At 40.7% G+C, this 24,800-nt stretch overlaps 2 protein-coding genes across 2 annotated transcripts in view; both read left to right on the plus strand.

Annotated features, from left to right (window-relative positions):
- The window catches only part of DAAM (disheveled-associated activator of morphogenesis-like protein), a 306,234-nt gene extending 289,503 nt beyond the window's left edge, over nucleotides 1-16,731 (plus strand). The window contains exon 10 of the transcript XR_010517804.1: nucleotides 16,722-16,731. The gene's annotated coding sequence lies outside the window, so the exon portion shown is untranslated. The remainder of the gene's footprint in view (nucleotides 1-16,721) is intronic.
- Nucleotides 2,041-24,800, plus strand: part of LOC135704771 (1-acyl-sn-glycerol-3-phosphate acyltransferase alpha-like) — a 40,380-nt gene continuing 17,620 nt past the window's right edge. The window contains exons 1-2 of the mRNA XM_065226275.1: nucleotides 2,041-2,582; nucleotides 23,658-23,791. Of these exons, the coding sequence (XP_065082347.1) occupies nucleotides 2,398-2,582; nucleotides 23,658-23,791 (319 nt within the window). The 5' untranslated portion in view covers nucleotides 2,041-2,397. The remainder of the gene's footprint in view (nucleotides 2,583-23,657; nucleotides 23,792-24,800) is intronic.

Consider the following 24,800-nt stretch of genomic DNA (forward strand, 5'->3'; position numbering starts at 1 on the left):
TCGTTTCGTGTAATCTCGATTACTTTTTGAAGGGACGTATCAGCTTTTGTAAACAATGCATTTTATCATCGATTGGACGTAACTGGTAGCTCGCCTACGCATTTTAACACCACTATCAGATATCAGTCACGTCAAATTTACGATCAAATACATTGTTTATTGCCGCGCTTATGTTAAATTTTAATTATTCTTTCCTCGACAATCGAACGCAAATTACCGGCATCATCGGATAGGGGAAAATTTTGCCAACCCAAATATAGAGTTAGTTTGCGTATGCGAACCTTGAATCACGAGAAAACGGTTTCCAAAGTTTTGTTCGCAATAGCTGATGTGCTCTTTGATTCCCCTATTTGACAGTTCAATTGGTTCCCGAGATTCTATCCGCCAGACTATGAATCTAGCAACTATAGTCAAGTAGTGTGCCAATTTAAAATCGTTAGTTTCCATCGGTTGGTTGTACCATACTTTTTCATAGCACATTCTTAATTTTAAGCTCAAAGACAAAAACCAGCAGACTCAGAGATGAAATCAGGCATAACATTTGATAACGGCACAAAAGCATTTGTAAACATACTTTCTAAGGCTCTTTACACGTGAACCAAAGTACACCCACGCAAACCACTTTCGGAAAGGTGATAGTTGCCCCTATCCAATGATCTTGTTGGTTTGCGTGGGCGTACTTTGGTTCGCGTGTAAAGGGCATTAAAAAGTTTGTTTACAAATGCTTTTGTGCCGTTATCAAATGTTATGCCTGAAATTTTAAAAACCAGCATAGTTTTTATGACTCAGTTGAGTTTTTAATTGCAGTAAAACATACTTTGGCGAAATATGTAAGTAAACTCCTGGCTCAGTGCTTTTGGCGAAAATCAACTGAGAACGAGTCTAACAGTTTTAAACTTGAAACAATTTTCAAGCACTTTTCCATTCGCTTGCAATTAACAAAATCGAACGACTCCACAGCACCCAGCTATGTAGTAAAAAGATAGGCCCGGGTCAAAGACAGCCGTCAACGCCAATCAGTATTAAAGCTGGTTTAGACAAGACAAGTCACTTGAATTGGGTTGTTTAACTTTGAAAAATATACCAATTTTTATGAATCATCTGATAGAGCTTCGTTTTCTGAGCACAGCGATATGTTTATCGATCTCGTAGATTCCCACCAAGGGGCGCTAAGATGGTGTTTTTTTTGCTAATGTAATCGTACTTATTTAAAAGAGTTCCAATGTACAAAAATTGATGAAATTTTGGATATCGGTTCCATTTTTAATGCAGATAACGAATATGTATTCAACTCAATACCCCTAAACAACCCAATTCAACTGACTTGAAAAAATGAGCCCGGTTCCACTTCCATCAAGCCCCTTGAATGGCAACACGGCCAATGAGAATAACACAGAGAGATAGTCACTTCTAATCAGTTGTATGAGAAATTTCTTAAAACTACACACTGAGGCAAATAGACCTATGAATTTCATAAGGCTCGACTTATGAACAACATATATGAATTTCATAAGCGTGACTTATGAATGATTTGAGGTAGCTCTTATACGCCTTTAACCATTCCTTTTAGCCCTAACCTCAACGTCGATTTTCCGGTTCCAGTCTGCATGGATTTATTATTTTTTTGTCAACATTATTTTCCATAAGGCAAATCACTGAAATTCACACTCATTTCTTATAGCTGAAATTCATAAGCGTTTCTTATGGACTACTCATTGCTGAGTAATTACAGCTTTCAGAAATTTATCATACAAGTGAGTAGAAGTGATTATCCCTCTGAGTTATTCTCATTAGCCGTGAAGATTTGTGTGCCCATGCATCAAACCAGTTGCTCATTCCAAAAGTGTTAATGTGTGCGTGCGAGCCTAATCAATCGGGGAAAACAGAGAGAATTTTTCATTCAAAAGGACGACCAAATGAGAGCGAATCGCAGAATCGAGAGCAAAACTCGCAAACTACAAACTACCTGGGAACGAATCGAGTGAAAATAAAGCATCTGCGAATAAATTCATTCTACCGCAGTCAGCATTTGGAGGCATCTTGGTGCGTATCGCGTGCGCGACGGGAGATTTTCGGTCCGGTGAAACAGTTCTGTGGAAATTGTAGTTTTACTTACTAAATTCTCTTCTGCTGGTGCATGGTTCCTCGTAACGGCTTCCCAGACACATTGTAATAAGTAGCTGCCCCAACATTGTGCCTGCAGTCGAGCCTCCAGTTAGGCAGTTTATCGTAGCCGTTGTTTTGTGTCGCAATTTCCGCCGTGCCCAATTGGCTTTAATTCAATAATAAGACGACGGTGTATAACGTGGGTTGTCGGATGTGCCACTAGGAGAGCAGAAAGTGCGAAGTTATTTAGTGTCCTGCTCCTGCAGAAAATTTTCACCGAAAAAAACAAAGATGATGGCCAGCTATTATGAAATTTTGCTCATCTGTGGCATCATACTGTTGCCCATATTCTACGAAACGTCCCACAAATTTCGATACTTTTTCAAATTCTTCGTGTACTATTTTGTGGTCATGATCAACTCGTTAATATTGATCCCATTCATGCTGTTCCGGCCCAAGGATGTTCGGAATTTGATGTAAGTAGCCCGCATACACGCAGAAAAAATAGAAAACATAAGTTTTCATTTCAAGTGAAGAATGTCCGGGTAAAATTAATGTCTTTTTCCATTCGCTGCGCACAGCAGCTCGAAAGAGGCGGAAAAATCGATAATATTGAACCTAAGATGTGGGAGACGACGAGAGAAAATGAAAAGATAAACAACAGAATTTCCTGTAGGGATATAAACCTATATGTTGTTTTTCTTGGTACGCTGTCCTACAAGACCGGATGGGTATCGATTTTTGGTATTTTCTTTTTCGTTAGGTGCATTTTTAACTTCGCAGACAGTTGTTGTTGGAATAAAGGTAGGTCCCATTTTGCTACTTAATTAGTGGTAGAATGTCCTGTCGGTATTTGATTTCAACAGTCCACGCGATGCATTCAATACTTGGAGAGAGTGCAACAGATATGAATCTATATGAATGAAGTGAAAAAATAAAATAAACGGTGTTTTTTGCGTCCGCTGGCCCAGCTGCATCGCGTCGTACAACACCCTCACTCGAGTACAACAATGAACATAATTTAAAACACAATCAAGCATGCTTCGACGGACAGCACAGCAGACAGCCACTTATGATGATGCTGATTAGGTGATCCACAAATTTTCGGCCTGTCTCGCGTTTGTCAAGCTACCATTAAATCTAGATAGAGCTGGAATTAGGGCGTAACAGCTTTTGTAAATAAATGGCTTTTCTCGATGATTTCTCGAAAGGCATGACTCTCCCTGGCAAATCGACTTCCCCTATTGATTTGTTGGTTTGTGTAGGCTTGCCTCGAGTTCCTAGAAATCAACGAGAGAAGTCATTGTTTACAAAAGATGTTATGCCCTAATTCCAGCTCTATATAGAAATAGTCAGTAGCTACTTCGTATACTCATTATTCTCGTCCATATGTATTCTTTAGATTTCAACTATTAAAACAATTAAAATATTATTGATTTCAATCCAAATTTCTTTTGATGGAGTCAATAATTTTAGAATGAATAGAACATCTTTTGTTCTAGCTCCGTTTTTTTTTTCAAAAATAATTTCGCATCTCAAAACAACGAAAACACTTCTGGGGAGGAAATAATTAACGGCGGTGATTGTTGATAATATTCACGCATTAGTTAAATATGTTGACTATAAGCTGGTTAACATTGAAAGTGTTGGTCATTCGTTAAATCAGCATATACCTATCCTGCCGCTATTCGCATAACAGTCCCATGTACACTGCCTATGATCGCATATCAGTCCCGTTTCGTCAATTTTGAGATAACAACGCTTTCCACTATCAATTGGCATCTACTTTCATATTAAGTGATAAAACTACTAACTTTGATCATGAAAAATGTGAAAACAAGTCAGTTTGTCCCATCAAGCAAAATAAACGCATATCAGTCCATAGTTCAAGTTAAAGTTCTTATTGCAACTGATTTCAACATGAAATTGATTTTTCAAATATTTACATGGGAATTGTACTTAGTAACTTCGACGGCCAATTACTCAATGCCTACTTTTTCTATATGGGACTGATATGTGATTAAGGCCAGTATAAACCTTATAGCGAATTGGTTCATTATTCAGTTCCAACCTGGATCGGGTATCAAGATTGGGTCTGCTTGTTTTCTGACAAATGTCAATTTGCTCGTTTGTTTTTAAAACCTAGCTCAGGTTAAGGTTCGCACTGACAAAAAGTTCGGTTTCGAACCAGTTCCAACCTCGATAATAAACGAATTCGCTATTACTTTGACTTTAATTGCGAAATATGTCATACTTTTGTTCGAATAATCCGATTAACATGATTTTTTTTTCTTTTCTGAGATAAACTAGCCTACCGCTATAATCTTCTTATCTTCCTACGTCAAGTGTACCAGCCGTCTACAAAGATTTTGACCTGAGAGATTGCAATAATCTAACAATACATAAGTAACGTAAGGTCGCCATTCACCGCTCACTGCATGCTTATTGTCATTATTTCTGTAAATTATTGAAGCAAAATTCAATGTTATTATTCAAAATCGTATGCTTTTGATTTCTGTTGCAATAATTTGCATTTTTTTGACGTAGGACTACGTCTTTGATTTCTATATGGGGGTACACTTTGTGAAAACCGAAAATGGAGCATGTAACAAATTAAGAAAGATTTTGAACGTTAATAACTCAGCTGCCTCTGGTCCAATTTCAATAATTTTATCACCAATCGATCAGAAATATGGCTACGCATCAATGACAATGCTTCCGAATGTTGATTTTTAACAAGAAACTATTGAAAAACTGGTAAATATCCAGCATTGTCCAAATACGTCGAATTAACTAACAAATCCACCAATTACCTACATGCATATGCTGCTTCCCCAGCACAGTCGTCAGAGAGTAGTAAGTAGACGAAACAAGTCGAAGTGGCATTCGCCTCCGATCCTCGGGCGCGTGCGAATAGGGAGGATGGAATTGTGTAATATTTTGCACACTCATCGCCATATTCAGAACCAAACGCAAATTCTTCGAGATAACTACCATCCATCGTCTGGCTCGCCGTGGCGGTGAATGAAATATCTCCGGTCTGATTTACGAGGTGTGCTGAAGGTGTACCTGAAAAATGAGATCCGTGATGCTGTCATCTACACTAAACACGCCAAGCGTAAGCTGCCATGGATGTCATCTACGTTTTGAAGTGACAGAGACGCACTCTGTTTGGTTTCGGAGGTTAAATCATCACCAACTTTGCCAACAAAACGGCTCTTTTCAGGGCCACCAAGCTTATTACAGTAAAGAGTAGGAATAGAATTCATCTGCCTGTTTGTCCATATTAAGAACCAACGACCACACAAAATGCTCATGTAATCAAACTGGAAGCAGGGATACAAATTATTTTGATCAACCTTGATCAACTTTGAATCGCCACGGCCGGATATTTTCGATGGAAGAAACAACAATCTAGCATCTAATTCGACGAAGACGGTAGGAAAGATTTGTGAAGCCGAGTTATTTACGAAAGAGTGTCGATGAAGAGAATCGATCAATGTAGATTGGACCTATTGAAAAGTGACGCGAGATTTGTTTTCCGTACTGAGCTCCAATGCTACCGACGCCAGGGAGGCACCTCCCACACCTGGACCCTACCAATCGACCCATCAACTCAACCGGGGACCAACGGCTTTACTTCCCGAAGGAAGGCGTGATCAGAGATGTTATGCCTTAGAACATGCCGGTGGCGCCAACTGAGATTGGACCAAGGCCTGCTGGGGTGAGAGGTAATCACGCTAACCACCGGTGCCGATATCTTTCAAGGTGATATCACGGCGAATGAGAACGACCCAAATTTGAGTTTAGTTATCTCAGAAATAAGAAATTAAGTGCAGGAAATCAGCGATGAGTAAATTTGCCTCATGTTTTCCCAGGTTTTTCCAGGGAAAAAATCCCAATTTTGAGAAAAGTAAAGATTGGATTCACTCCGTCTATTGGTACTAATCCGAGACTGAATAAAATTTTCGTCAATCTCCTCATTTTCTGGCAGATTTTTTAAGTTTTCCACAGGAAACCATGAGACAAATTTTACTCATCGTTGAGTTCCTGCACTTTTGGCGATTATGAGTGAACTAGACTCAAATTTGGGTCGTTCTCATTCGCCGTGTACGCAAAAAGAAACGAGCCAGTGTCGCTACTTGATAGCAAGCTACTCATAATGGGAGGAGTCTTTGTAGCTTTTATACCACTTGGTTGCACATCATTCTGCTTTAACCTGAAAAGGTATAAAAGAGCCCTGCTGTATGGCATTAGCTCATGGTTTCCGGACGAACCAACCTTCACATCACCGACGGGCAACCCATCGACGCTGGACCTGTTCTTGGCAAACACCAGATTAGCCAAGCCGGTTGCCGTCAACGACCTGAGTTCGGACCACCAACCGGTGCTGACCGAGCTGGGCTACAACGTGGCCCCTGCACCGTGCCAGCGGAAGGACTACCATCGAGTCAACTGGGTCCAGTTTCGACGCGTGGTCGACCGCCACATCGACGTCAACCCACCGCTCGACACAGTGGAGGACATCGACCGGGCCCTGGAGGGTCTCCATCAAGCCATATCCGTGGCTGACGAAGAGTGCGTTCGACGAGTTCCTGTGAGGGGTAAGTTTCAAGCAATTGATTCCCACACCAAACTCTTGATTCGGCTCAGAAATGTTCGTAGACGCCAGTTTCAGCGGACTGGGGATCTGCAGTGTAAATGCGAAATGGTCGATCTGAATCGGCAGATCGCTTACAGAATGGTCTCAATCCGGAACGAGAGTTTCGGGCGGCTCGTTCATAACCTGGACGACCGTTCCAGACCATTCTGGAAGGTTGCCAAGGTGTTGAAGTCTCACCCCAAGCCCATTCCACCACTTAGAGTCAATGACGAACGGCTTATCACCAACGAAGAGAAGGCCAATGCAATTGGGGAGCACATTGCCCAGTCGCATTTGCTTGGCTCTACAATCCCAAGTCCACTCGAGAACCAGGTTGTGCAGTGCGTCCAGACGTTAGATGCCTCCCCTTGTGCCGTCCCTCAAGAAGAACGGATTACAGAGGAACAAATTTGCTCAGCGCTGAAACACAGTACGAACATGAAGGCTCCCGGGTTTGACGGAATATTCAACCTAGAGTTGAAAAATCTCAGCGCGAGGGTGCACTCGCTGCTGGCTGCCATCCTCAACAGATGCTTGGAGCTGCACTACTTTCCAAGCATCTGAAAGGTGGCAAAAATCATCCCGATCCGCAAACCTGGGAAAGACCCTTCACTACCGTCAAGCTACAGACCGATTAGCCTGCTCTCAGCGCTGAGCAAGCTGTTCGAAAAATTGATCCTCAGCCGACTAAACAAGTTTGTGGAGGAACATGACATTCTTCTTCCGGAACAGTTCGGGTTCCTCAAGGGGCATTCCACCAATCATCAGCTAGTGCGGGTGATGAATAACATCCGAAGTAACAAAGCTGTATCCAAGTCCACAGCCATGGCCTTGTTAGACGTCGAAAAGGCGTTTGACAATGTCTGGCACGACGGACTTATATACAAGCTTTGTAACTCCAACTTTCCACCATACCTTGTGAAAATCACCCGTAACTATCTCCAGCAAAGGTTGTTCAGGGTGTCGTTGAATAGTTCCCTTTCGGGACAATTTCCGATCCCAGCAGGTGTTCCGCAAGGGAGTCTGCTGGGACCACTGCTTTACAGCATCTACACGTCGGACATCCCTCCTCTAGGAGACGGTTGCGTGTTCTTTCTGTTTGCAGATGACACCGCGATAGCCGTCAAGGGTAGGATGCCTCGTGAAATTACGAACAAGCTCCAACGATGCCTTGACACCTTTACTGATTATGCCACCACGTGGAAAATCAAAATCAACGCCTCGAAAACCCAAGCGATCATGTTCCTTCACAGACAATCATTAAAACTTAAACCGTCTCCCTCCTGTACCGTAATGATGGATGGTACAAGGGTCGAGTGGTCCACTGATGTTACTTATCTCGGGATGTTGTTCGATGAGAAGCTCCTGTTCCGCTCGCACATAGAGAAAACCCTAGTTAAGTGCTCCGCCTTGGTTAGGTGTTTGTATCCGCTCATTTGCCGCAGATCCCGCCTCTCAAGGCAAAACAAACTGGCTGTTTACAAACAAATCATAGCCCCCGCGATCTTCTATGCCGCCCCGGTGTGGGAATCGTGCGCTCAGACCCACAGGAACAAAATCCAGGTTGCACAGAATAGAGTGTTGAGGATGATCCTAGATCGTCCATTCGACACAAGAATAGCAGACCTCCATCAAGAGGCAGAAATTCCCAAAGTAGATTCCAAAATTGATGATATGACAACTAAATTTATTCAAAAATGCAATCTTTCTGAACATGCTTTAATAAGCAATTTGTACATAGTAGGTTAAGTGTATATAGTAGAGTAGGTTAGTTTTAAGCTGTAAATAGTAGTATTAAGTAGTTTCTCTTCAAATTCTAAAAACAAAACAAACCAATCCCACCAAGGTAGTCGACCGTGTACTAAGTCTAGGACTAATTCTGTAAAACAAATTTTGAATTTTGCCCATACTTAAAGATGAAGAAAGCAATTAAATCACTTAGTAAAAATTTATATGGTAATCGTCCAAGTTAAACTAAAATAAAGATCATTTAAACTAACTAAGGCATTAGCTCATTTTCGCTTCGGACGGTGTGGTGAGCAGCAATTGCAGCAGTAGGAAGGTGGTGGCTAGTCCACTCCTTCACACCCAACAAGCAACAATTGACTGGTCTGGTAAAGGAGGTGCCAAGTGTCATCGCAAAGTTCTTCAAGATAACCACCATCCGTCGTCTGGCTCGCCGAGGCGGTGTCAAACGTATCTCCGGTCTGATCTACGAACTGTGCTGAAGGTGTTCCTGGAAAATGAGGTCCGTGATGCTGTCACCTACACTAAACACGCCAAGCGTAAGTGGCCATGGATGTCCTCTTCAATAAAACGGCCCTTTTCTGGGCCATCAAGCTTACATCAGTAAAGAGTTGGAATAGAATTGTCCATATTCAGAACCACAAGCCCCCAACGACCACACAAAATGCTCTCCAGAGTTGTAATCTTGTAACCAAACTTGGAAGCAGGGGTGCAAGTGATTTTGATTGGTTCTCTTAATCAACTTTCTCTTTGAAAAAGATTACTACAAATTTGGTACGCCTACAATTCAAAAACGGAAAGAGTGGAGATAATAGATAATTGATTAATTAAAAGAACTAAATGCTCTTCACATTTATTCCGTCCACTAGCGGTCCTACGTCAAGACCCTTCTACTTTTTTAGAAAAATAACGATAATAAGTATACAGCGAGCGATGAAGAGACGCTGAGCAGTGAATGACGACCTTTGGATTAAAACTGGAACAATATCTCCGCACTCATTGACGGTCCGTAGATTAGCTATATTGAGGTTCCATTCTCTAATCAAACATTCTATTTCTGTGTGGGAGAGTCTTGATAACATTTCCTTCTCTGGGGGTGGGTTCGTTTGTGACATCGTTCAAATTTTGTGTCAACATTCGGACGCTTAAACAAACCCGAATTAATCCACCTATGGTGAAATCTGACTCTTCTTACTGATAAAAATTGAGCTCATATGATGTGATTTGGTAGATGAATTCTGATGTGATTTGAGGTATCGTATGATGGATGTTGACCCAAGTCAGAGACTGGCCACTTTCCGGGGGCTCTTGAAACACACTTCAAATAGCTACAATTGAACTGGATTTTGCATTTTCTTTTCATTTGAGGTGTCACATGATTGATTTTATTCTTTTTAGGACGGATTTAGCTTCATGGCCCATACTTCTTTATAAAAAGAGATGTCAATTTTGTTTCATAACAAAACATGCGTCTTAGGGAACATGCTTAAATGACTTTCCATTTTTCACTGATATCCAGCAAAATAAAATGCCGAGCTGCTCGGTGGTGCCCATCTCGGCAAAAATCTAAGATGGTAAATAGTTCAGATCAAAATTAACTTAACAGGCGGTGCTAGTGTGACATTCATTTTTCATTAATTGTACTAACTTAACATATGGACTAGACATAAGGTTCCCGTCTTCGGCAAAGTTGTTCAGAGGGGCAAGACCAGTGATGGAAATCAAGCGAGCATGATCCGATTTCCAGTATGACGTAAACTGTGCAGATCGTGATCTGTACAAACTACGACCAACGATTAGTCCTCTTCCACCTTGAAAATACGTTATTGCGTAGGCGACTCACTGACGCCCACTGCTTTCTAACACCCCAATGGGTCTGGGTTCAATCCCAGCCGAGGTCGGTGGGATTTTTCTGAGGCATAAAAATCTCTGGTCACGTCTTCCTTCGGAAGGGAAGTAAAGCCGTTGGTCCCGGCCCATGTGTGTTGAATTGAATGGGTGCGATATCCTACGCAGGTGTGGAAGCTACCTTCCTGCACATTCGGTTACCGTCAATGGATGGCAATCGATGTCCGTCGGTGATTGGCACTAGATTGTGGAATAGAGACCGACGTTAAATAAAAAGGAAAAGAAATATAGAAAGCAAGCCGACCCTAACTTGATACTAAATCCAGGTTGGAGCGGTATAATAAACAAATTCCCTATAAGCAAGCATCAGCAGATAGGTGCTGAGCATCGGTAGGTGAGAACAGTCCATAATGCACCCCCGGGGTAAAATGGCGCCGTGCGGGTTTTCGTTGCTTTCCCATTACTAATTCTGGAAATCATGTGCCAGAATGGTAGTTCAAGCACTGAACTAGCAATGCTGATTGACAATCGGAAAGCTATGAAAAACAGCGCAGGGCCATTTTACCCCAGGGGTGCGTTTTGAACCATCCTACCCTAACTTTTAACACGACGGCTGAAACGGGCGATGTGCGGTTTCTATAGGTGAGGAGGATGCAAACAAGTCCACTCTTTCGTTCTCTCGGTTTCGAATGCAGCAACAGACGTGACGTAACGTCTGTTGCTGTATAAGAACGCGATGAAAATGAAAGAGTTGACTAGTTTCCTTGCAACCTCACCTGTAAATAGCGCACATTTGGTTCGGTAGTTCATCGGATAGTTCGGCCAACACGGTGAACTGTTCCTTTCTTTTTCACTTCACCGAAAGGACCAATGTCGTCAACGCAAATACATGCGTCTTTCCTAATTCACAGACTGAAAAAGCAAAAAAAAAATCACGATCATTATGACAATGATCATGGTCTGATCACGGTTGTTCATCAGTTGTACATAGTCCGAACAACTTCTTGTACTCAGCTGTACGCATTGAGATCTTTAGTTTGTAGCGTGCACTCACAACAATCCTTGCGTAGTATGTATCGTGAGTGCACACAGCAATGATGTTGTTATCGTCTCGCTCTTTTGAGATCTTGGTAACTCACTGTTCGAAATGCTCTCTGCGTATTAGTGTTAGGAGTTAAGGCCGGCGCACAATGCATACGTTTTCGGGTTTTTTGACAGATAATGCATGGGCTAACTGTCAAAAAACCTGAAAACGTATCTATTGTGCGCCGGCCTTCAGAGTTCATCGTTAGTTTATGATGATGCCAAAAAATCTTGTAGCAGGTGTGTGCGTATTCAGTGATCGCTAGAAGCGATTTTTTGACATCACGGGGCAAGACCTATTTTATGGTAAAGAGTTCCGCTCATAATTAACCCACCAGGTGGCGCTAATGTTACATTCATGTTTCATTGTTTGCTCTAACTTAACATATAGACTAAAGGGTGTCCCACATCAAATTGCATCACGTAAAAAAACGCTGTAGAAAATTACCCATTGGGTATTCTCTCTTGAAAATTTGGGTAGAAGTAGTTTAGAGCGAGGTTTAGAGTGTATTGTTTACACTGTATTCTTATCGCTGTCAGTTTTTCGAAAGTTGGAAAAAATGGCGTCACCCGAAAAGGAACACCGCGAATTGATTTTGCGCAAGCACCTGGACAATCCTCAACTCTCTCATCGGGACATCGGAAAACAGCTCGGAATCGTGCAGTCAACGTTACTACGAAACTCTGAGCATCGAACGGAAGGAGAAATGCGGTCAGAATGGATGTTCTATTAGTTATCAGGATCACAAGCGTGTCATGAAAGCGTTTAAGCGGAATCCCAATGTTTCGGTCAGGGATGTGGCCAAAAAGTTGAATCTGTCCAAGTCTTTCGTTCAGAGAGCCAAGGACCGGGAGGCTCCAAATCGTGACGAACGGCAAAATACGGTGGGAAAGTCACGGACCCGGAAACTGTACACCCAGATGCTGACGAAGCCTCATTGTCTCATCATTGATGATGAAACTTACGTGAAGACGAACTTCCCGCAGCTTCCGGGGCTACTGTTCTTCACCGCCCAGCACAAGTTTGATGTTCTGGAGGAAGTAAAGAAGCAGAAACTTTCAAAGTTTAAAGAGAGAGAGAAGGATTAGTAACTTCCATTTAATTCCACTACCGTATTTGCTTATCCTTGACAGATACGCGTATTTCGTCTACAATGTGCAGACTTCTTCAGTGTCTTGTACTAATACTCCGCTGAACAAGTCTGCACATTGTAGACGAAATACGCGTATCTGTCAAGGATAAGCAAATAAGGTAGTGGAATTAAATGGAAATTACTAATCCTTCTCTCTCTCTCCTTATACAGGTATTCCACTAAGACGCCCACATTAATCAGGTTTCAAAGTTTGCCAAGAAATACACGATTTGGCAAGCGATCTGCACATGTGGCAAACGGAGTGCGTCGTTCGTGACTACCGGGACTGTATACGGGGAGATCTACCTCAAGGAGTGTCTACAGAAGTGTCTGCTTCCTCTGTTGAAGCAACACGAGGGCCCTACGATCTTCTGACCGGATCTAGCTTCGTGCCACTATTCAAATGTTGTCATGGAGTGTCGGGGTCACTTTCGTATGACATGAACCACACATGTAATGTCGGCCTAATTGCCCCTAATTTCGGCTCACACATAAATTCAGCAAGCGACTAAATTTTCAATAGCGACCAAAAATATCCATTACTACCGTCCCAATGACGCGTTCATCTACATAACATTGATAGCTCTAACAGAATTATCTACCTACCCTCTTCTAAAGAACATTATCAAGCTAATAAATGTTAATTCATGTTAGATAGCATTTCCAACCAACTCTGAAAATCGCAAACTTCGCGTATGAAGTAACATAAAAAACACTTAAAATGTAACAACTCAAGGCGGGAGTAGCCGACAACAATGCTGATGTATGTTGTGTATTGTTGTTATTGGTAAGAATTTAATTTTGAGGTCAAACGTTACTGACGATATGTTAACGGTGATTCCATATATTCCAATCTGAGTGGTGCGGAGTCACTCGAAATAGTTGTCAAAAAATCCAACTGGTGCTATCAAAAAAAATTGCAACGATCAGGACCAACACCAAGGTTTACGTCCCTTAAACAGATGCGTTCGAAAGATAAAGGATTATGATCAACACTCATTTTTTTCCTTAAATTAAATTGTAAAGTAATAAAACAAGTGTTGACCAGCCAGTAGCCAAATTTATTCATACCAATGAAAAAGTACGATTAATTAATTGCGATCATCACTAATGATTGTAAACATCCTCCACCAAGAAAACTTAATCATCAAAATAAACGGGTTTTGCAGAAAAGCAGCAATAGCATATTCGACCATTTGACTTGATATTGGGTCAGTTTCTTACTTGATAATCATTTTAAAGCTAATTCCTAACCTTACAAAATATTGCCTCAATCAAAGCAATTGTAACAAGTAATGAGAAAGTCACGAACTAGTTCACATTTTTGCACTCGGAAAGGCGCCAATTTGTGAGCGGTGTTGAGAGGATGTAAACAAAGGCAAGATATAAAGAGAGAGAGAGAGAGAAGGATTAGTAATTTCTATTCCACTACCTTATTTGGTTATCCTTGACAGATACGCGTATTTCGCCTACAATGTTCAGACTTCTTCAGCATCTTGTATTAATACTCCATTGAAGAAAACATCGCATTTTACCGAATATATATTAGCCCAGGTACATTTTCACTTACTCGTTGATGTGTCCTAGGTAGTAACTTGAATAGTCATGTGTCCGTTTCGTTGATCTCTGTTGAGTAAAGTTGAATTCCGTTGTTTGTTGATCTCGAGGCAAGATGGTTTTATTTTATTAAAATATTGTCGTATTACTTTCCGGGTGATAGCAATACTACAATCCAATCAGAATTGTTTCCCATCTACTGACAGGTCTTCTGCTCCATTGGCTACACTTATTGGCTGTAGATACGACTTCTCGCTTCTCTCTCTTACAGGGCTCTAGTTGACACTAATGATATACAAAAAATCAGCGTAATTGGGTGAAGGACAGACGAGAAATAGCGGTGGGTGGACGGTGCCGCCCACCGCAATGTAGGGATTACTGTACGCAATGTATCAATGGGGTTCGCATTGGCCAGCCGCTTACCAGCCAAATCTCGAGACGTCGCCTACTGTGTAATGGCAATTTCTCCTTTCCATGGTGTCGTAGATTAATCACGCGCTTTAAAACTTAGCAGTACCTTTGTCAGATTTTTGGATACGGAATTTACATCTCATTCACGTAAACACATAAACCATGTTAAATCAAGCCGTACATCAATCAGTACCAACCAGTACCACCAGGTAAAGGTCAGCGGCTCGTCTGAGTAAAACAAACTCAATCCGGAGTAGAATAGTAACGCATGCGTATAAATTAAATCAGTGCTCATCAGAACCACGTACCTACCTATACGGACGAACGAACGACTCCGTCTGCTGAGAGGCTCTTTGGCGCAACTAAATTGATACTTCCACTCCGTAAACAGCAGTATGATGGTATCATGTACATTAGGGTGGGTCAATTTTATAACCTCCTGCTCCCCACTGATATCTCGATCTGTATTGAGGTCCCCAATAACTGAGCCAAAACTGGATGAATTTGGTTACGCTCTGGATTTGCGTTAGAACTTTAAAGATTGTAAGAGGAATGGAACGAGACTATTCATTTGCTAAGCGGTGAACCAGCCTTAATCATAAAGGAAAATAAATAAATAATTAACTTGTCAAAATTCACACATTGCTCCAAATTACCGAAACCTGTGACTAAGATGATGGAGAAAACTATGCAGAACAACTTTGTCCAAGACCGCAAATAGATTCACTGAATAAACAATCCTTCTAGATCAAAACGCTGTTAACAGTTTCTCACCACCACAACTAGAGGCACTACAATAATTAAAAAGAAGTGGACAAATACTAACTGCAACAGATTTTAGTTTGTTCAATCTCAGGTCTCAGGTTTGATTTAAATCACAGAAAACAGACGTTGAGGCTCGAACTAAATTTCTGTAAAAAATAGTGTAAAGATTCCTATTCGACTTAAGTCACCAACGCCGACTTCCATACTTAAAAACCCTCTTTGACAACATGATAGTCCTGGCGTTGCACAACTTACACACACTAGGCACTAAGTACCAGTAGCGCCGAGTGGAAATTTTCAACCGAAAATTTATCGATACTAGCGCCAAATTGGTTGAAAGTGGAAAATTTATGGAGGAAACTAGCGCTACGTAACGGCGACGTTCACACTTATCTTTACACAAGTTTCTGGTGGAAGTTGTACGTCTGTTTTCTGTGTCTAAATTGAGCAATGTGTGAATTTTTGACAAGCAAATTAATAGTATCTTTCCGTTTCCCATACATTTTTCCTTTGAAACTTTGAAACAGATGGGCAAATCCAGATTTTAAACAAAATCGCTCAAATTTTACACAGTTTTAGAAGACCTCAATGTAAATCAAAACAGTAGTGGGGGTGTGATCAAGGTTGCTTAAAAAAATGTTTTTCAAAATTATGGAATCATTAGATGCTACCGACGCCAGGGAGGCAGCTCCCACACCTGGATCCTACGTATCGACCCATCAACTCATGGACCGGGGACCAACGGTTTTACTTCCCTTCCGAAGGAAGGCGTGATCAGAGATGTTATGCCTCAGAACATCCCGGCGGCGCCGACTGGGATTGAACTTAGGCCTGCTGGGGTGAGAGGTAATGACGCTTACCACTACACCAACGGCACCGCTGATGCTACAATGATATTTTGTACTTGTTGAAAAGTATGTATTTAACACATAAAACCTGATTCGTGGGCGTTCACTCAGAGTGAGCGTACACGAATCATAAAATCACATTTTGTGACCCTCTGAAAGCGAAAATGACAGGTTTTATGAGTCAAAACATACTTTACAATCTCTTCTTCAATCAATATATCCTTATGGCATCCAATGATTCTAAATTTCGGAAAACATTTTTTATAGCGAAGTGAGTGGAAGCATCTGGTGGCCCACCCTAATATACATAGTAACAGTGTGTGGTCATTGAGAGACACATTCGCATGTATCCACTAAATTTATCTGTCTCTTTAACGAGGTTGATACACTAGTCAAACGTTTCTTGAATTAAGAATTAGCATGCGCTTAAACCGTAGATAAGAAGTTAACATTGGATTATAAATTTCACTTGCATTGGCCTACTTCTAAAAAATCGGAAACAGAGGTTTGTTTAACCATCGTTAAAAACAGGTTTTGAAAGTCATTTACCTGATTTTCTCCTCATTTATAGGATGAGTACAGAAAAAGGCACTAAATTTGATTATAATTAGAGATCACACAATCAAAAATACGGACGAAAACAAATCGCGTAAAGCAGAATTGAGTGTGTTTCAAAGCTGTATTCGCGACAATGTATCATAATGCGACGTGATCCGCCAATTGAAACCGAAATAAGTGCGTCCACTTATCAATCTACGACCGTACGTGTCGTAGTTTAAAATAAGCATCGATTCGATTGGGAACTTCTGCGTTGGACGAGTACTTTGGTGGAAGTTGACATGTCGTGCAAGTGCAGGTGATCTCGCTGACCGGTTCGAAAACATTGATTATACGTTCTCGGTTTATTTTCTGCAGAACTGGTACACAAGCTACATAAGATCGTTTGTGCGTAATGCTGATTAGTTGCTGGTAATGACCCACAAAACCATTAGTAAAGTGTTCGGTGCGTTATTCTATGCGGCATTTATCTCCATATCCTATCAAGTTCAAGTGCAGGTGCAATTATAGGTTTGTTTGCCTTTCTCGTACTACCTAGCTGTATCGAAAGGCTACCACAGAATAAAACAGGGCTGTGAAATCGGAGTCGGACACATTTTTCGAACAGGAGGAGTCAGAGTACCGACTCTGACTTTAATGAAAAATCCATTTATGCAACAAGTTGCAAAAATAAGATTTTTTCAACACGAACCTTAGTTTATCCCATGGGGCTTGCCGAGTTGCAACTTTTCGACACTGTTGTTTTAGTTAGAAAAAGTAGACCATTATGTTATTCAAAACAGTGTCGAAAAGTGACATTTTTCAGAACTGAGCTCCAAAATAGCTATTTTAGCACTCATCACTGAAAAGTGTCACTTGGACACAAAATAGCATAATGGTCTACTTTCCATGAGACTTTCCATAACTAAAATAACATTGTCGAAAACAGAAACGTTGATAGAGACACGCAAAAAAAAAAATCTGTCAAAACAGCAGCACGGTTTTTGAGAAATCTTTTGACAATGTCATTGGCAACCATGTTTCTTCGAGTGACTTCAAATGACTTTTATACAGTGCCGCAATGGAAAATCCACGAACCCCTCATTTTATCTGTTTAGTGATTTAAGGAAAAGTTCCGTGAGCGTTTATAAACTTTATAAAATATAAGGAAAATTGTTGAACTTAAAGGTAATTAAATCAATTTTAGTAAAACGATGGGTTCATTAAAAAAATACTAAGTAAACACATTTTTTAAAGTGAAATATCATTTTCTTAGTTCAAGTTTTTTTTTTGTAAACTAGTGATATTCAAAAAATCAAATCAATTTTGTTAGAAAATCCGGTTATCAGGAATTATTCCAAAGACCATAAGTTGATCAATACAGAACAGGAAATAGAATATTAAGTCAACACATTAACAGAACTCAACCAAACTATGTATCAAAATATTTTTAGATTGAATTCATTTTTCCGGCTATTTACCGGTTATTTTTCGGTTCTCCGGTTGGGTGGCCTCCCTACAGATTATTATTATTATTATTATTCATGATCTACCAACTTTTTTGCAAGAATATCTTAGAGGAATGATTTGAGCTATTGAACAATATGAGATCTTCATAATAATTACTTATCCACCAGAAGAGTGCTAATGAATGAATTGAAGGTCTTTGGAATAATTACATCTTTGGACTTCAAAACATTCTTGTAAGCTTCAGAAGAGTTCAAAACAATTCACCTTAATTTTGTGTATTTCACATGTGTTTTGAAACTTTTTTTTAAATCAGCAAACATCATAAATACTCAATAATTTCAAAGATGCAAACCTTTGAGAAGCTTGTCGAATTGTAAGAAACATCGCATATAAGCAGAACTTCCAAAATTTGTTAAGAAATTTAGTGTTGTATTGTGAATGTTATTCAATGTTTCTGAAGTTCACGAAGTTCTTTGAAATTTGCAGGACTTTGCTAATGTTTGTATTTATTTCCTAAATTTCTAAGATCGTCTTTTGAAGTGTACAGAAATGATAAAATAATGTATTATCTATATATATATATAAAAATGAATTTCTGTCTGTCTGTCTGTCTGACCCTTATAGACTCGGAAACTACTGAACCGATTGGCGTGAAAATTTGTATACAGGGGTTTTTGGGGCCGTGGAAGGTTCTTATGATGGTTCGAGACCCCTCCCCCTTCTGTAAGGGGGGGCTCCCATACAAATGAAACAGAAATTTCTGCATAACTCGAGAACTAATCAAGCAAATGGAACCAAATTAGGCATGTGGGGGCGAGTGTGGGGGTATAAGGAGATAATCATAGGGGGTAGCCCCTTAGATAATAGGGGGGGGGGCTACGTACAATATAGCATGCTTTTTTTAAATCGGCGTATAAACTCAAGCTAATATTGAATCCCGAGCAAGACCGGGCACACTCAGCTAGTTAAATTATAAGAGCCGGTGAGTGGCCCGTGCTCTCCTTTGCCCATTCGTAACACTGGTTCTTACGACATAATAGACGCGGATGCTAGCCTGTTCATAGTAAAGGGCGTCCACGATGAAATTGCCACACTATGAAATTGCTCTAACTTTTTAACCGTTGGGTAGAATTTAATGAAAATTTGGGTGGATTTAGTTCATAGTGCATAATTTACATCCTGCAAGTTTTAAAGTCCTGTGATCAAAACTCGCGGAAATGGAGTCGAAAGAACAGCTCGTGCGTGATAAAATCTTGCGCATTCATCACGAGAACAAGGATCTCTCGCATCGTTCCATCGCTAAAACGTTGGGAATCGCGAATTCAACGGTGTCGCGAGTGATTAAGCGGTTCGAGGAACGGTTGACCACCGATCGGAAGCCCAGAAGTGAAGGAAAAAGTATTCCGTACAACACCAAAAATCACAACCGCGTAGTTGGGGCCTTCAACCGAAATCCGAACGCCTCCGTTAGGGATGTGGCTAAGAAGCTGCACCTAAGCCGAAGTTTTGTCCAGAAGGCCAAAACTAAGGCTGTGCTTCGAACGTTCAAGGTACAAAAGGCCCCTAATCGCAACGAGAAGCAGAACAAGTCCGCCAAAACCCGTCCCAGGAAGTTGTACCTCAACATGCTGACGAAAGTTGAATGCTGCATCATGGACGACGAAACATATGTGAAGGCCGACTTCAAACAGATCCCCGGCAACCTGTTTTTCACGGCCAAGGATAAGTTCAGCGTTCCGGAGCATGTCCGCACTCAGAAGATGTCCAAATTTGCGAAGAAATTCCTGGTTTGGCAAGCCATCTGCACGTGCGGGAAGCGGAGTGCACCTTTCGTGACCCAGGACACGATGAACGGACAGGTGTACATAAAAGAGTGCCTCCAGAAGCGGCTGCTTCCTCTCCTGAAGGCCCACAACGTCCCAACAATCTTCTGGCCGGATTTAGCCTAATGCCACTACTCCAAGGACGTGCTGAAGTGGTATGCGGACAATAAGGTCAATCAACTGTTCAACCCTCCCAACACTCCGGAGCTCCGCCCCATCGAGAAGTACTGGGCGATTATGAAGCAGAACCTTCTTAAACGACCTAAGGTAGTGAAGACAGTCGAGGAACTGAAGAAAGTATGGGTTTACATGCAAAAAACGGTTGATTCACAGGTTGTGCAGAATCTTATGGCCGGGGTTAAGGCCAAGGTGCGGGCATTTGCGTATGGACTGTAAAAAAAATACGAGTAAAATGGTAAAATGAAGTTTAATAGTTATTTCTCAATCCCTGAAAATTTGATGGCAATCGGATGAAAACTCGAATTTTGCGAATCAATTTTGTGTGTGGCAATTTCATCGTGGACACCCTTTAGGCCGGAAATGGGGTAGTTTACGCTATATATGCCTTACTTATTAATGTCTAAGGGGGAATACCCGTGCAATCGATGATTAGCAACATTACACGCACTATGTCCCAGCACGTTTATCGTTATCAGGGTATTAGCAGATCCTACTCCACCCAGCGCATTGTAGATTTGTTGAACGATACCCGAAATTTGCTCAGTTCAATGTACGTAGTAATCACCACCAATATAAAGATGAAAATGTTATAATGACTTGGAAACACAATGAAATGCTTGATTAGGCGCCCCCATCATCGATAACCAGCAGAATGGAGAGTTATCAGTGTCAACGACGAGTGGAGAGAGATGATAATTATCGGATATGGGGGGATGTCGCCGTGAATTACTGTGAAGCAGTTCGCATACCCTCATGTAAACATCTGTGCAAACATATGGTTTACTTGGCGATGAAAAACGTGTTCTTTTTGGTCTACGAGGATCATGCGGATCGAGTATCAGCAAAACCGGAGAACATCTTAGATTTTATGAGTGGTCTACAACAATTTAACGTTATCGTTATGAAATGAGTGGTACAGTTTGTTTGACGTATTAAGTTTCCTGGCTGAAGGTCAATGAAAATGTTAACCGTACTGTGGGAGGTGGGTTAGATTCTCGAGTTTTTTTTCACTTTCCTCGGCATTGGATATCAATGTACTTTCCTATACACAAAGTGATGCAATGGCAGGCTTAGAAGGCTCTCAATCAAAAACAACAAAATTTCGGAAAATTTAATGAAATTATTTCCTTAGTGGGTACCTGGAAAAGACCGGAAAATTCAACTAATTTTTGAGTAAATGCACTTTTGACGAAATAGAGTCGACTCGACTAATTTTTGGCGGCGGCCTGAACATCCGTGAGCTTAAAAATAACACACCAAGGAGAGAATTTATTTAAATTTCGGAATTTTTGTGTATGAATGCGTGTGTATATGAATGATTATGATTGAAAAATATTTCGATAAGAAGAAGAATACAAATTAAGTGACGGTGTTTTGAGCCTTAACAACGTTACAGGGCAACATATTAGGGATTTGGGGTTTATCTTCAGATAACACCTAACTGCAAGCTCTGCTTAATTTACTTTAATCTTCGTTTAACTCTTTATAATGTAAGATGAAGGCTGTGTTCCATTTGGTGAATTTTCACTTCGAAAATAAGTTGAAATGTTCGAACATCCCTCTATTATTGGTCAAAGTAGGTGTTTGCCAAAATTGATTCCTTTTTTGTCAGAAATAAGTTTGCTGGAAAAGGAGGGTTATTTGAAAATTGCCCATCTGTCAAATCCGCATCCGCCAAATGGAGCACCCCCTTAGCCACGCAAAACAAACACAAAATTAACTACATATCAGACCGTTCTATTGGCGTCGATTGTGATAAGATAAGCGTCAAACCTTGTAGGTACGTCGAGTGGAACCCGATATAATTTCGCGCGTCAATCAAACGCTACAAAGTGCAATTGCATTTGTTGTGCCCTTGCGAAGTCACCCACCTAATCTCTGCCAAATGCGATTAGGGCATATGGATTTTTTTCCTTTATGGTTCCACATTTTCGTTTGATCCCTATTGTTTTCGTCGTCATTCGTCGGTGATGGAATCGATTACCGTATGCGTCTGCAGAGGTAACACATGGCGATAATGGGCAGGATAGGGGGAGATTGAATTTTGGGATTTACGTTTGCAGTAGGATTGTCGTCGTCGTCGTCAACCTGGCTAATTGTTTCAATGTCACGATTGCAGCTGGCTTCTTGAGGAAGGTACAGTAAAACGGGGTAACATTGATAGTTTTTGAAGAATATTCTAAATATGTTTTACTGCAATGAATGTTTTTAAAATTTTATTTTTTTAAACAAGTACAGAGGACCCTAGTGTCAATTTTTTAGTAATATGTTTAACAGAAATTATTGCATTTGCACTATTTTTTTAGTCTTGTGACCTATCATCAGTATTTTGATTTGGGGTCACTTTGATAATGCTCGATGAATGTAAAAAACATGCGTGAAACTCAAGCAATTTATTTCAAGAAATACGACACTTTGTATAAGTATATAATCAGAAAACATCATAAGCAATGAGATAACAACATTGAATTTGTGATGGCTATATTAGAAACACATTTCATACGTGATTATTTGAGTGCCTATATACAAATCTATACAATAGTCAATAACCCATATTCTCGTTTTTGTTCAAACCGTATTTTCCAAAAAAAATGTATGGAAAATACGGTTCAAACGAAAAAAAAGAATATGGGTGAATATCAAGGGCAATACCCTAAGCTACAAAGTGGAACCAATGTTTCCAATTCCAGTGCAAGAGTAAATTTAATCATCACCCCGTTTTACGGTACCTATTTTTAGCAATCTACATCGTACGATGGAGGCTCGCGTTTTCGATGACGAGTGCTTTCCGGTGTGATGGAAAGGGACTCCGTTGTTGAAATCCGATTAGCGAATTTTCTGGAAATCTGCAGTGCACAAATTGTGCAACAGTAGCAGTTCAAATTGCCTTACTTCTTTGAAAGTTACCATAGAAACTGAAACAATCAATAGATTCAGCGAAATATGTTTACTGACGTCATAAACATTAATTCGAGTGTCATGATCATGATATTTCGGAACCAGGCGATCAAACCACACACAACATTTAATTAGATCTCATTCCGTAAAGCGTAGGTGACTAAGAGTCAATAGTGTATATTCTCGGCGCCGTTTTGCGTTTACATAGCGCGCACATATGTTTACGTTTATTTTTGCAGTACTTAATATACATACATATTGGCGAACCGAAATGCGCCAGGTTTTTGTTTAAATAAGTACAGTCAACTCTATCTAATTCGACAATGATAAGAACTTTCATGTTAGGGAGGACATTGAAGCGCGAAATTGAATTTAGGAAATTCCTATGGAAGAAATTGTCAAAATAGACTAGATTTCCATCGACTTTGGGAGAAATGAGTAAGGGAAGAATTGACTGTATTGACAGCAAACTTATGCACTCGAATAACTTTCTAAAGTCAATGCTGTTGTGTTGGAATTAATTAAGCGAATCTCGTGTGTACTGATTAACTAAATGGTTTATTTACACAAAAGCGGGCATTTAGTGATGATGCACTCTCTTCTCTTACAGATGGGCAGGAACACTCTGTCGACCAATATCAACGGTTCTTGGCATCAAATGGGAACTGCGGGGCGCGGATATTCTATCGCGAGATGAGGCGTACATTATCGTTTCCAACCACCAGAGTTCGCTGGATGTTCTCGGTAAGTAAACATGTTTCGAAATCCACACTGTCGCTCAGACCGACTCAAAATTCGGCAGCACAGTGGAATTACTCAAAAGTGAGTGGAATTTTCCGGGCTTTTCCAAAAAGAACTTCTCGAATAGGAGAAAAATCGATAGAGGTTTCCCTCAGTCTATTAGCATTCTCCTAGACTGAGTAAAATTTTCATGGATTTTCCTCACATTCGAGATGTTTTTATTGGTTTTCCACTGCTTTTACCCGCAAAATTCAACTTCACTTTTGCCGAAGTTCAGTCTGAACGACCGTGCATTAATTTTGATAATACCATAGACGAACACTAAGACCAGGGGGTCCAGAAGAAAGATGCTCAATCAGGAAGTACCAGACCATCGGTCCCAAACAAATTGAAGCCCTCCTCCGAAACATTGGAAAATCCACGAACCCCTCATCAAACTCTGTCAAATTTATAAGGCGAATCAAAACAAGCACAGATTCTAGTGCGAGAATGTGGTACGCTTATAGATGTACTTTGTCGGTGGATGTACTAGGGACCAATGGGCTAGTCAAGTAATGAGCTATTACTTTTCAGAATCGTTCCAGTGGCGTTTCCTTAACCCTCCGTTACTCGCGCCAACTTTTGTAACACGAGTACTCGCGCGTTGTATACTTTGTGAGTTTTCCATTGCCATTTTGCAGCCGAGCTACCAATCGATATGAAACCAACGGGTATTAATTAAAAAACTTGTCTTTAACTAAACAAGCTAAACTGTTGCCACAGTTAACCCACAAAAAATGTGAATGGAAACCGCGTAAACGGTGTCCGTACTACGTGGGATTTGACTTAATTGGGTACAACATGGAAAATCTCAAGATCCTGACCAGATAGAAAGTTACTGTCTTCGGCACAGTTGTTCTAGAGATCATAATCTTTTTGCTGGTGGAGAGAAGTTCAGAATTTTCTCACTACGCAGCGCTAGAATACATGTGAAATTATCGCATGTGATATATCTCGAGATTATGACCAGATA

The sequence above is a fragment of the Ochlerotatus camptorhynchus genome, unplaced genomic scaffold, assembly GCF_037179485.1.
Source record: "Ochlerotatus camptorhynchus isolate MF236.1 unplaced genomic scaffold, CSIRO-AGI_Acam_v1.1 ptg000247l, whole genome shotgun sequence".
NCBI classification, from domain to species: Eukaryota; Metazoa; Arthropoda; class Insecta; order Diptera; family Culicidae; genus Ochlerotatus; species Ochlerotatus camptorhynchus.